Source organism: Acanthaster planci, linkage group LG03 (assembly GCF_054643075.1).
Source record: "Acanthaster planci isolate LZ-2023a linkage group LG03, COTS_SCS, whole genome shotgun sequence".
Taxonomy (NCBI): Eukaryota; Metazoa; Echinodermata; class Asteroidea; order Valvatida; family Acanthasteridae; genus Acanthaster; species Acanthaster planci.
Genome location: NC_141779.1, coordinates 25,953,561 through 25,966,568, shown reverse-complemented (window position 1 = coordinate 25,966,568; position 13,008 = coordinate 25,953,561). Strand labels below are relative to the sequence as shown.

The following is a 13,008-nucleotide window of genomic DNA, read 5'->3' as shown; positions in this document are numbered from 1 at the left end:
CGGTAGAGGCCAAAACAAAAATGTCATCAAGAACAAACATTTTAGAGAGAATAATTTGTCAAAGTTGAATTGACCAAAAACTTGTAAGAGACAATTGACCCAACTTACAGGGGAGGATGTTTGTGAACCGATTCTTACTGCGATTGACATCGAAGACAGCAGCTTCAGCAGCCTGATTTCGACCAATAGGACGAAGTTCCTAACCAAAGACAAAGGGTAAAGGTCAATTCAGTATTCCTTTTGTGCATGACCAAGCTTGTATCTTAGGCTTAATCACAAATCCTGAACTTGAACTGAACTGTAAGGTAAAAAAACATGAACTGAACGTGTACTCCTTGCCCATTTGCACTGTATACAAGCTTCAAATATAGATCTAAATTTATTCCCAATATGGCTACCAGAGTTTATATAATTTATAATAAAAACTATACATAAAATAGTCCTTAAATTACCCCCTACTTTTTGGTGTTTAACTGATTTTTTATTTTTCATGGAAGAGGATAACAGTAATTCTTTCTTTTCAGCCTTCAGTCACAATAATAAAATACAGGCAAACAACACTGATGAACAAATCAATACTCTTTACACCCAAAACAAACCATACAATGACCGTGTTTGCACTTTACTTCTACAGGGTCTGTTTTCTTGTCATAAAATTTCAATATAAAATTAACAATGTGATAGATAAAAAGAAATCCCCAGAGAAAGAATCTAATTAGACTTCTTTCAGCAGCCCAGAAACCTAGAATCAAAAAAATATAAGAACAAATTAACAAATATCACAGTAACATACCTCATATTCCTCTGAGAAGAGATAATCTGAGTCAGCTTTCATGGATCTGAAATATTCAGGGAATTCCTCCACAGGTATCGGACGTTTGTTGCCTTTCCGCCCAACAGGAATCACATCACGCTCAAAGCCTTCATTCCAATAATCTGTGCTTGACCTTCTTCTCCTGTCATTAATGTCCCAAGCATTACAATTTTTTTCACAGAACTTGTTGAGTTATACATTTTTGCCATTATAATATGAGTAGCTAACAGTGTTATATCATGATACGGCATTCTCATGGTAGTTACATAACGCTGATTAGCTTTGCCAGAAATCATGCATTGTTTGTCATACTTACGAAAAACGTTGCCTACGCTTGATGGCAAGCATCAGAAGAACTATACAGATGATGAACAAAATGGCAAAGGAAACACCCAGGCCTAAACCAACCTCCAAAGATATGTCATTAACTGTAGGGAGACAATAACAATGTTTTATGACAAATTAATGCAGAAAACATCTATAATATGACAACTGGCTTCATCAACACTCTGCTCTGGAACTTACAGAATCAGTTTTAGACAGATCACAATCAAATATGATACCAATTCAATGAATGAATCTTGTTGATTCACTTTCAATATAATATAAATGTCAACGAATACCATAAAAAACCACAGTTACAACTTTATTCTGCTTTTACCCTTAGATATCACTAATTAAGCAACTAAATGTACTAATAAAGTTCCTTACAAACAACAAACTACATGTAGATGTTTTTCTTTAATTCCATGACTCACTTTTACATTTTATATCTTTGTGAAATGTGCTTCTTGTGAAATTTTATATTTCTTAATCTTTTTTGCATATTGTTTTTATGCTATGTATTACTACTTCTATGTATTACCAAATGTGTAACTTGTACAAGTGCAAATCGGCCTTTTAGTTGCAAGACTGTACAAAATGTCAGATATATGAAACGTTAAATAAACCAAATCAAATTTGTATTAATTACAAATGAGTATTAATATTTCCTTACATGTTTTGACAGGTTCTGAGAAAGCAGTGTCTGCATAGCCAGCTTCATTCCAAACTCGGAACAGATATCTGCAAGACAAATGAATAAGGACAAACTGAAGATTTAGCAATTCATCTGTACCTGTATGATTGTCTATACATTCTGTGATGGGAGATTACAGTTAATATAATATTAAATAACATGAATACGTCCTTACACATAGCTTGTATCATCTCTTAGTGGTCCATTACAATAACCACTTGTCGACTGACATTCCTCATCTCCCAATGTAACTTTTTCTTCTCGAGTAGTTGCTCTTCGTTTCCTTTTTCCAGACAGATCTGAGCATGTTGTAATTACAAAAAAAAACTCATTACACATTAAACTCACTTGAAAAACCTTAAGTTTTGAATCTAATTACAAAAATTCTGCTTTAAGTTGCTGCCTGTTATCTTTGCAACTAAATATTCACTAAAGCAAATCTTCAACCAAAAAAATGAATCTTTAGAATCTTCTGCAATATATCTGCTTGATTAGAGTGGCACAGCATTTGACTAGAGTGGCACAGCATTTGACTAGAGTGGCACAGCATTTGACTAGAGTGGCACAGCATTTGACTAGAGTGGCACAGCATTTGACTAGAGTGGCACAGCATTTGACTAGAGTGGCACAGCATTTGACTAGAGTGGCACAGCATTTGACTAGAGTGGCACAGCATTTGACTAGAGTGGCACAGCATTTGACTAGAGTGGCACAGCATTTGACTAGAGTGGCACAGCATTTGACTAGAGTGGCACAGCATTTGACTAGAGTGGCACAGCATTTGACAGACCCCCTATTTTAGCAAACAAATTCTGCCATATCTACAGACTTAGCACCTTTTTTTATTACATGTATAAAATCAGGGGTGTACCTGGAGGAAACGGATATGGTCTTGCTGAGAATGCCTGATATGGTGGAATAGGGTCCTTATCCTTTACATCTGACCAAGTCTGGGTCGAGGCTGGAACAGTGTTTTCACCAGTTCCTAATTTTTTACAAAAAGAATGAAAAACTTGTACAAGAAATTAACATGAATTTGTAACGCGTAGCTCAAGATATGCTGTAAATCCCAACAAGCAACATTTGAGCTCCAATGACATAAAGGCTAAACTTTTCTAATTGCTCTTCAACCAAGTAAGTTGGTCATGACTACTACTAGACTACATATCATAGGGTTTCAAGTCTGCATAAATTTTACATGCACATGAGTATGTGCTGAATTGTTATAACATTTAAAACATAAGTATGAAAAGCATAATTAAAATATTGAATAAAAAATATCAATGCCAAATTTCCAAAAACAAATCACAAAAACTGGTTAAGGAAGAATATGATAGCAAATTAAACAAGAAAGACAAAAAGTATCAGGTTTACCATCTTGAGCAATTATAACTGTGTAATTGATTAGCTGTCCGTTACTGTGACTGAAGTAATTATCCAAGAAACGTGCAACTATTGTGGTAGTGGTTGGCTTTGTTGATTCATTCTGGTCAACAAATGGCTCTGGCTTGGCACTTGAATCTGGGGCTAAGTATAAAAAAAATAAATTTTCTTGAATTCTCTCTAATGGGTCAAGACATTACACTTCTCACGCCTACTGTAGCCTTTTGTCAAGGTGATTGTGATAACTCTAACAAAATCACAACCTGTCACTGCAAAGGCCTCCACCAACACCAAGGCCTGATGCTGAATAATTCAGTGGTTTGAACAATTCATATGTTATCATTTTATTTGACCAACCACTCATCACAGCAGGCTGTCATCTGCATCAATGCCAATCAATGAAACAGATGAATAAGTTTAATCTGAGAAAATGCCAATCACTGTGATAACATTTCAGTCATTGACATATTCTGAACTTGAGATGCCAACACATGCATATTTTATGAATCGCAGCACCCTATTGGTGGAAGACGTATTCAAGGTGTGCATACCAGCCACATGCCAACATGGCAGCACCTCATTGGTGGAAGAAGTATTCAAGGTGTGAATACCAGCTACATGCCAACATGGCACCACCTCATTGGTGGAAGAAGTATTCAAGGTGTGCATACTAGCCACATGCCAACATGGCAGCACCTCATGGTGGAAGAAGTGTTCAAGGTGTGCATACCAGCTGCATGCAAACATGGCAGCACCTCATTGGTGGAAGAAGTATTCAAGGTGTGCATACCAGCCACATGCAAACATGGCAGCACCTCATTGGTGGAAGAAGTATTCAAGGTGTGCATACCAGCCACATGCCAACATGGCAGCACCTCATGGTGGAAGAAGTATTCAAGGTGTGCATACCAGCTACATGCCAACATGGCAGTATTCCATTGGTGGAAAAAGTATTCAAGGTGTGCATACCAGCTACATGCCAACATGGCAGTATCCTATTGTTGGAAGTATTCAAGATGTGCATACCAGTCACATGCCAACATGGCAGTATCCTATCGGTGGAAGAAGTATTCAAGGTGTGGATACCAGCTACATGCCAACACGGCAGTATTCTATTGGTGGAAAAAGTATTCAAGGTGTGCATACCAGCTACATGCCAACATGGCAGCACCTCATTGGTGGAAGAAGTATTCAAGGTGTGCATACCAGCCACATGCCAACATGGCAGCACCTCATGGTGGAAGAGGTATTCAAGGTGTGCATACCAGCCACATGCCAACATGGCAGTATTCCATTGGTGGAAAAAGTATTCAAGGTGTGCATACCAGCTACATGCCAACATGGCAGCACCTCATTGGTGGAAGAAGTATTCAAGGTGTGCATACCAGCTACATGCCAACAAGGCAGCACCTCATTGGTGGAAGAAGTATTCAAGGTGTGCATACCAGCTACATATTATACACTTACGGAAATCAATTTTGTTACCAAAGCGGGTAAAGAAATACAAAAAAGTCCCCCAAAAATTTGATTAAAGCAATCACGGCAGGTGGTGGCGAATTGAATTATACACTTGTCAGTTCTTGAGCAGTATACATATCTGGCATAGACTTTAAGGTTTTTTTCATACCAAGTGGTAACATCAAAAAGAAAATATTCAAAAAATATAATTTGGGGATTATTTCGTATTCAAGTTGCACTGAAATAAGTGCAGTAATTTAAAAAATATAAAATTTAGTCCTTGATATTTCTCCTGGTGATTACCACTTAAAAAACACAAAGTTAATCATCTCTTTTTTTCACAGATGTTCATTCCAAATACAATGTACTTACATTTAGTCAGAGTAGTGGCAGATTTAGATTTAGCTTCGCCCAGACCTGCTTCATTTCTTGCTTGGACCTATCAACAAGCAAATGAAATATCAGTCTTGCCTACTTTGCTCAGCAACTTTCTGGAGGTCTGCTTGAAGTTGCCCAAACATTTATGATGACTCATGTATGCATGTTGGCACTATTATTCTTGACTGAGCCACATTCAATCTAATAAGACACCATGCACTTCCAATCAGGGAGATTTTATTATATATTAAATAGAACATAAATGAAAGTCACTTTTTTTAATAAGAAACCCATTTGTAAATAAACAATTTGAGTTTGGACTTGCAGCAAGTATGTCCTACAAATAGTCTGGCATTTTTGTAGTTCATTAAATTCTATAATATTGCAGTCTATCCCTTTGGCAGTTTCCACCACAATTTGTGGCATCACTTCAATGATGGCCGCATACAACTGTCTGCCCGGAAGGACTAACACCAACGAAGTGACTTTACTTTTAACAGCTAAAAAGTGCTCGAGCATGAGTTTGGGCACTGTCATTTACAACATCAGTTCACTGATGAATGACATTTTGGGCTTGAAAAGGATTTTATTCAGGCTGCAACAGCCAAAAAGCACATCCATTGGCCTGCATGCTTTGCCACAGATGTGAGGGAGACTGGGCCAGCCAGAGAGATGACTAAAACAAAAAAACGCTGAGGCTTTATGTTTTGACATTATACAGAGGAGTCTTTGCCAGCTAGAGTAGAAAAGAACTGCCAACCCAGATTCTGAGTTAGTCTTATCTTTATCTGTGAATAGTAATACAGTCTTTGCAAGAAGAGCGCCATGAATAGCGTTCATCAGACATGTCAGAGCTGAGTATTCCAAAGGAGAGATGCAACTGGTGGTGCAAGTGTAATAATATATTTAAATGCCCACTCAAGTTTACTTGAATACTTTCTATACATTGTATAAAAAGAAAAGGGATAAGAAAAGCTATTCACTTCGGGGACTTTTTCTCATAAAAAGTTATATACTTTCTGAAAGTTTTTTACCGTAAAGTTATAGGTGTAGCCTGCAAGAAGATCTTCTATGGTGATTGGAATCTGGTCAAAGGCCACATTTTGACTTTTCTCAGGGTCTGTATTCTCCTGAACACCATAAGGTCGGATTAATGAAATGTTAACATAATAGTGATAATAATATCATTCATGTCAATATAGTGGAACAACGCATCAACAATGTCTGCAAGTACATTCTGTACCTTTTACTCAATCATTTTACCCTTTGAAAACTTGAGAACATTTTAATTCAATGAGTAAAGAATTCAACTTTGTTGAAAACTACTATCCTTCATAAAAAAGGAATTGCAGATGACAAGAAGTAAACAACAATAGTAAATATTTCTACCAGAAAAAGGTAGAATTTACTTGAACTGTTTATGTTCACTGCAAAGTATGTTCTTTTGGTACTTAAGATACATTGTTATGCATGTCAACTAAAACAAATTAAAGAAGAGTCACATTTGTAATTTACTTGAATTAATTTGGTAATAAAGCCAGCAGTAATTGAAAATATGTCTTACCTTCCATTTCCCAACGTATTTGACATAAAAGGAACTTAAATTGCCATTGGGTTTCGCTGGTTTATTAAACTTGAGAGTCACGCTGTGTAAGTTTATATCATCAATGGTTAATGCAGACACTGGTCCAGGAACTGGGGGAAATCAAAATTCAAATAATGACAGAAAAATGTTTGTACATGTTTAGTTTAGTAGCACTCTTCCAACAGGTGGAAGGTTCAGTGTTGAGGTTTTTAAAATGATTTTCACTGATTGGTTGTCTAGGCATGTCCAAAAAATACTTCTCATGATTCAAAGAATGTATTACTCTATTACTGCATATTACACACAGAAGATTTGGGAAGAGCTTCACAAAAATTTATCTGTTGTGACACAAATTCTATAAATGATGTGTCTGATGTAGGGGGCATGTGACCTCTTATTACGGTTTGTAACGTTAGCTTCTGATCATAGGGTGGGGGTTCAAATCCAGCTGGTGACAGTGTGTTGTGGTCTTGGACAAATCACTTTATAACGATGTGCCTCTCTCCACCAAGGAGTGAATGGGTGCCTGTGAGAGCAGACACAGTATGGTTGTAATGTTTAGCCATTTGTGCTGATATACTGTACATGTAGAAGCATTGAGATGGTTTCAGGATTGTTCAGATGTTGTGAGCTCAATGTTCAGCAATAATGATAAACTATCAGCACCTTAGTTACAGATACAGTAAGACACTGTGTGCCTTATAAATACATGTACTTTGATCAAGGTTCTGTGGACATGTACCGGTATGTGTACTACACACAAACAAAGGATATTCCAAACTATCCTAAAAGGTGAAATCTTCTATTTAATGTGATTATTTGAAATGTCTTTCATTTTTAAAAATCTGCTAACTCAGAATGTTCCTTTTTGTTCAACATGAAATTCTATTCTGACTGACACCATGTAAAGAATCTGCCAAAGAGATTGGTTTTAATTTTTACTGAGTCAAATTAACACTGGGGACATTGACCATTTAGATCCGGTATGGAAAGGGCCCGACCCCACCCCGTCCGGTATTAAGCCAGGCTGGTATTCAGCCTGCCCTAGTCCAGTACACAGGCCGTTTTGACCTGTGCCCTGTGAAGTCATTGAGGTGCATCAGTTTATTGCCCCTCAGAGAACAGCAAGAGCTGAACAAAAGACAACTTACTGGATTATAGCCGACTGGCAAGAGTTGGCTGAAGTGTTAATTCCTGCTGCTGGCTGGAGGTGGATTGTATTGTTTCGACTATTCATTAACTGATGGGCAGACTGAAACTTTATAAAATTCCACATTTCGATTCTCAAACCTCAGTGGATAAAAAATTCAATTTATCTCAATTTTGAGCCAACGAATGTTCCTGAGTCTTGCATGTATAGGATCGAAACACTACTAGCCCCCACAGTGGCTATTGGAGACGTTGAGTGGTTGTTTCCTTACTGTATATCTAACAACAATTTCAACTAAAATCATCAGTTTGCCAAGATTTCATGTATTTATTATGTATGTAAATTTTTCATTTCTATTGATAAGTGTAACAGAAACCACCAAAACTGTGTACTTTTTGTCACATTTTTCTCGCACGCCACGGCGCCATGCGTACTTGCTCGATTGGCCAGTGCCCGACATGGTACAGGGTTTTTCTGTTTGATCATATGATCATTTCTTTGTCTTTTTATTCCTTCACCTTTCCTTTTTAACCTTTTCACAAAATTCAAGTGAGATTTGGCAACGCAAAACAGTGCATTCCCAGCACCGTGCCTGGAACGTATGTCTATTGTGTCTGCGAATGGGCTGTGACTGGCGATCACGACACTCCAGCAGCAATTGGGCAGGCAGCAGAAACCAGGCTTCAGCCGTGCCATGCACAAAGCTTCTTTCAGATTAGTCACATGGCCACCACAAAGAATCAACGATTGGACTGCAAACATGGGGGTACACTTTGGCCATTATAGAAATCAGGCTTGCACGAAAGTAGGAGCTTTAGGGCAGTGGTCAAGACAAGTCAATTAGAGTGGTACCGGCAGCAATTGCAGCAGGCAAAAATGCAATATCCAGACTTTCAAGACTGGTACACCGATCATAAATGTAACACTGTTGAGTTAATCAACAAGCGAAGCAAGCAGATTCGAAAGGAGTTTAAGGAAAATGGACTTCTTTAAGAAGTAAACCTCGGATAAGAACTTTTAGACAGCTCATTCTTTTAGAGTCAATTTCATATGTTTGAGGGCAGGTAACTGCATCGTCGGTGAAAATTCGTTTGGTTGAAAGTAGTAGATGAAATTGGAAATGAAGCTGAAACGTTATATCCGGGAATGGCAAAGTTACCTCCAGGTTTCAAAGGTTTTTGAGAGACTTTTTTTCAATGACCTCAGACATCATTTTTCATTCAGAGATTGTTAAAATCACAAGAATATAGCTCACAAGTAAATATATCAAACATGGGGTATGTGCATAAGAGTCACAGGGCTAGCAAAGTATTGGCAAATGTGGTGGTTTGAGGGCTCATTGTTTGCAAAACATCATGACAGGGGCTTTGATGTGCCACTGAGGGAGGGTCCATAGTTACGCTCCTGGCCAACACTCAGGCAGTGTAAGGTTCCAGTGTGTGAAAAATCATGTGGGCTGCGGCTTTTTTGGAATGCTTGAGAAGGGTTTTTATTGTTTAGTGTTGAGTGCAAAAACGCGACAGGGGTGTCTTCTGGGTTAGATTGCGCCAGTAAAACTACAAACATAGACTCCAGGATGGATGAGTGTTTGATCAACAACCAGACTAGTCCGGTAGCTGGTCTGGTTTGAAAGGGGTTTTTGCTACCGGACTAGCTTACCGGGGGGCCCTTCCCTTACCAGATCTAAATGGTAACCGTACCTTACACATTGATTACATTTTTATACTTCAAATGGACAGAGGTGAATAATTTACTTACGATCTGGTTCAGTGGATAACGTTTCCACAAACGGAGAACTGCTTGATTCACCACTGACTGTCACTACAGAAACGCTATACATCTTTCCTGGAATGAGACTAGAGAATGTAGCTGTCGGATCTAATGGACTTCTGTCTTCAAGGTTCCCTTCAAATGGGTTAATTGTAGCATTGTATCTATCTTTGTCACCAACTACTTCATTCCAGGTCACTGTGATAGATGTTTTGGTTGTACTTTTTGTGGCAAACTCTGTTATCTGAGATGGGACTGAAAAGAAACAAATTTAACAAAACAGAAATTAAAATACAAAGCTATGAGAAAGGGGTAATTAATCTAATAATATTTTTTCCAATAATAGAACTAAGTATAACAATTTCTTTTGTGGGGCTCCATTTTCAATGAAACACTTGTGACGTGGCTTTCTCTTCGGCCCTTGATATATGTGTACATGCAGACAAACTTATTTACACTTTGAAATATTCACACCTGTTCGCTGATTGATTGTCTCAACTGCACTCTGCTTGTCGCCACTCAATGCTCTCACATTAAAGCTATACTCTCTTCCTGGTACAAGATCAGTGAAGTTTGTTTGGTAGCTTGTCATTCCACTTTCGTGCTGGATGGTTTTTGGTTCTCCTCCGGAGTAGGACACATTGAAAGATGTGACGATTCCTACTGATGAAATGCTCCAGGAAATTATCACCTCAGTGGTAAAGGAATCCGCTTGGAGATTTTCGACTTTCTCTGGTACTTTATCAGAAACATTGCCAAACGGAAAAATAAATCCAAAGAAATTTTATAAACCAAATTGAAGAATGGAACATTAAAACCTAAAATCTGTCTGTCAATTGAAACATTGCCAACAAACACCAAGGACAATCACAAATTTGTCGTTGTAACTGCCAGCCCATTTGCTCTATTCCAGATGGTTCCACACAAGACCACAGCTGAGCTTGCAAAAATAATGGTAACAGTGATCACAATTGTATGGTGTCTTGGAGACTATAATATACATTGGCCTTAATCAGGTAACATTTGCAGTCTACAAAATTTGTGCAAGAAGTGCAAATCAAAGAACAGAGCACTGCAAATCAAAGAACAGAGCACTGCAATCACATCAGTGCAAATCAAAGAACAGAGCACTGCAAATCAAAGAACAGAGCACTGCAACTCAAAGAACTGAGCACTGCAATCACATCAGTGTAAATCAAAGAACATAGCACTGCAATCACATCAGTGCAAATCAAAGAACAGAGCACTGCAAATCAAAGAACTGAACACTGCAATCACATCAGTGTAAATCAAAGAACATAGCACTGCAATCACATCAGTGCAAATCAAAGAACATAGCACTGCAATCACATCAGTGCAAATCAAAGAACAGAGCACTGCAACTCAAAGAACTGAGCACTGCAATCACATCAGTGTAAATCAAAGAACATAGCACTGCAATCACATCAGTGCAAATCAAAGAACAGAGCACTGCAAATCAAAGAACTGAGCACTGCAATCACATCAGTGTAAATCAAAGAACACAGCACTGCAATCACATCAGTGCAAATCAAAGAACAGAGCACTGCAACTCAAAGAACTGAGCACTGCAATCACATCAGTGTAAATCAAAGAACACAGCACTGCAATCACATCATCTCATAAAGCTAACAGTAACATCTTGTCATTTCTTTGTACTTCCAGACCACTGTGTTTACACATACATGTACATGTATATGCATCGTTGGGAATCCCTGTCATGTTTTAGCAGAAATATTTTGATTTTTTTTTACTTACAGGCAATCAACTGGATGTGGGAAGAGTTACTCTGTTTCCCTTCACTCTCAACATAGACAGTCATTGTGTATGTATATCCAGGTATGGGTAAATTGACACAAGATGCTTCATAGAATGGAGGCTGGGTAGTATTCCCTATTGGTATTTCTTCTGGTTGAGGTGTTCCTTCAGAACAGGAAACATTGAAATGGTCTGCATCACCTCCGGGGTAGACCCAAAGGGAACTGACAGATGAAGTTGTTGATTCTCCTTCAATTAGGGCGACACCATTGGGTACTGTATGATTTTAAAAAAGGGGAAAAGAACATTTCAATTTTTACTTTAACATTACACAAGCTTGTTCATTTCAAGCAAACTCTCACAAAATAAATTTAAATTTTTTTTCAAGAATTACCATTTTGCGACTCTTTAACACTGGCAGCAATGGCTTATATTACAGATTGTACTATTACAGAATTAATTTTTGGTTAGTCAGCGCAACCCCCAATGAATCATCTGAAGTTTATGAAATAAAATGTGCTGTATGTTTTCTTCACCATTACTGTCAATTTTCTTCACTATCGTACTATCTGGCACAACAACACACCTTAAGAGTGGTGAACTGCAACTTTAAAATTATGTCTCTGACAAATATGCCATCTGAGTAATAAGTGTAAACCCTTGACATTAACCATGACTTGAAGTTTTCTATACCATTAAATAGTCATTATAGCATCCTGATCAATCAAAAATATCAGACCCAAGTTATTCTGTGCTGGTAACTGAAAAGGGTAAATATGTACAAGTTTTCCAAGACAGGTTTGAAACCATGTTTACAGGTCCACAAAATAAGGCTTGAATGACTGCACACAAGTGACAACTTACGTGCAATTATCTGAATACTCGCTGAAAAACTTTTATCTCTGCTATGAGATTCCACAGTTATGGTGTACTCTCTGCCCGCAAAGGGTAAATCAATACAGGATGCTTGACTTCTACTTGAAGTGTAATTAATTCTAGCTGGCTCAGGAGTTCCTTCTTGGCATTTGATGATGTAATATTCAATGACAGGAGTAAATGATGGTTGTTGCTGGTCAGTCGGTGCAGGCCACTGTGCTGTGATGGAGTTCACCGTAGAATCAATCTCCTCAAGAACTACGCTTGTGGGTACTGAGAAAAAAAACACCAACTGATTTAACTGTGGATTTGTAAAGAACGATATTTCCACTTCTGTTAGTCAGCCTATAGCAAGTTGAGCCATGAAGCTGACCCTTTCGACTCATCCAAAGGAAGAGATTCTGAATTAAGTCAAGTCCACTTTTAACCACTTGCTGCCGGGGAACTCAATTTTGAGCACCATATGCCCGAAATGGGACAAAAGAGCTGGTCCGTGCAACAAAAGACTGTACTCGGAACAAAAGACCTGCTGCTGGGAACTGCCATCATTTTTCGGCTTGCATTTTTCGAAGGTAATCCGTCACTGTTTTTAAACAGTATACCACTGTTTTGGGCATAGCGCACCCGTGGATTAGCACCATGGACAAAAGTGCTCCAAGGCCCAAATGATAAGCGAACCCAGCACCGTTGCATGCTAATCCAGCCACATTTGAAAAGACGCCACTCGCATTCACTGGGGACAAAGGAAATTACGCAACACCTCACAATGCTGGACTCTCTTTACAGGGCAGCAGGCTTGG

At 38.3% G+C, this 13,008-nt stretch overlaps 1 protein-coding gene across 2 annotated transcripts in view; it reads right to left on the bottom strand.

Annotated features, from left to right (window-relative positions):
- The window catches only part of LOC110981062 (tyrosine-protein phosphatase 10D-like), a 37,859-nt gene that overhangs the window by 8,686 nt on the left and 16,165 nt on the right, over window positions 1-13,008 (bottom strand). For both annotated transcript variants that reach the window (XM_022238248.2, XM_022238249.2), the window contains 14 exons: window positions 12,197-12,481; window positions 11,333-11,608; window positions 10,031-10,294; window positions 9,545-9,811; window positions 6,616-6,746; window positions 6,086-6,181; window positions 5,046-5,112; window positions 3,207-3,359; window positions 2,704-2,817; window positions 2,008-2,131; window positions 1,812-1,879; window positions 1,131-1,242; window positions 794-956; window positions 109-199 (listed from right to left, as the gene is read on the bottom strand). In XM_022238248.2, coding sequence (XP_022093940.2) covers window positions 109-199; window positions 794-956; window positions 1,131-1,242; window positions 1,812-1,879; window positions 2,008-2,131; window positions 2,704-2,817; window positions 3,207-3,359; window positions 5,046-5,112; window positions 6,086-6,181; window positions 6,616-6,746; window positions 9,545-9,811; window positions 10,031-10,294; window positions 11,333-11,608; window positions 12,197-12,481 — 2,211 coding nt within the window. The remainder of the gene's footprint in view (window positions 1-108; window positions 200-793; window positions 957-1,130; window positions 1,243-1,811; window positions 1,880-2,007; window positions 2,132-2,703; window positions 2,818-3,206; window positions 3,360-5,045; window positions 5,113-6,085; window positions 6,182-6,615; window positions 6,747-9,544; window positions 9,812-10,030; window positions 10,295-11,332; window positions 11,609-12,196; window positions 12,482-13,008) is intronic.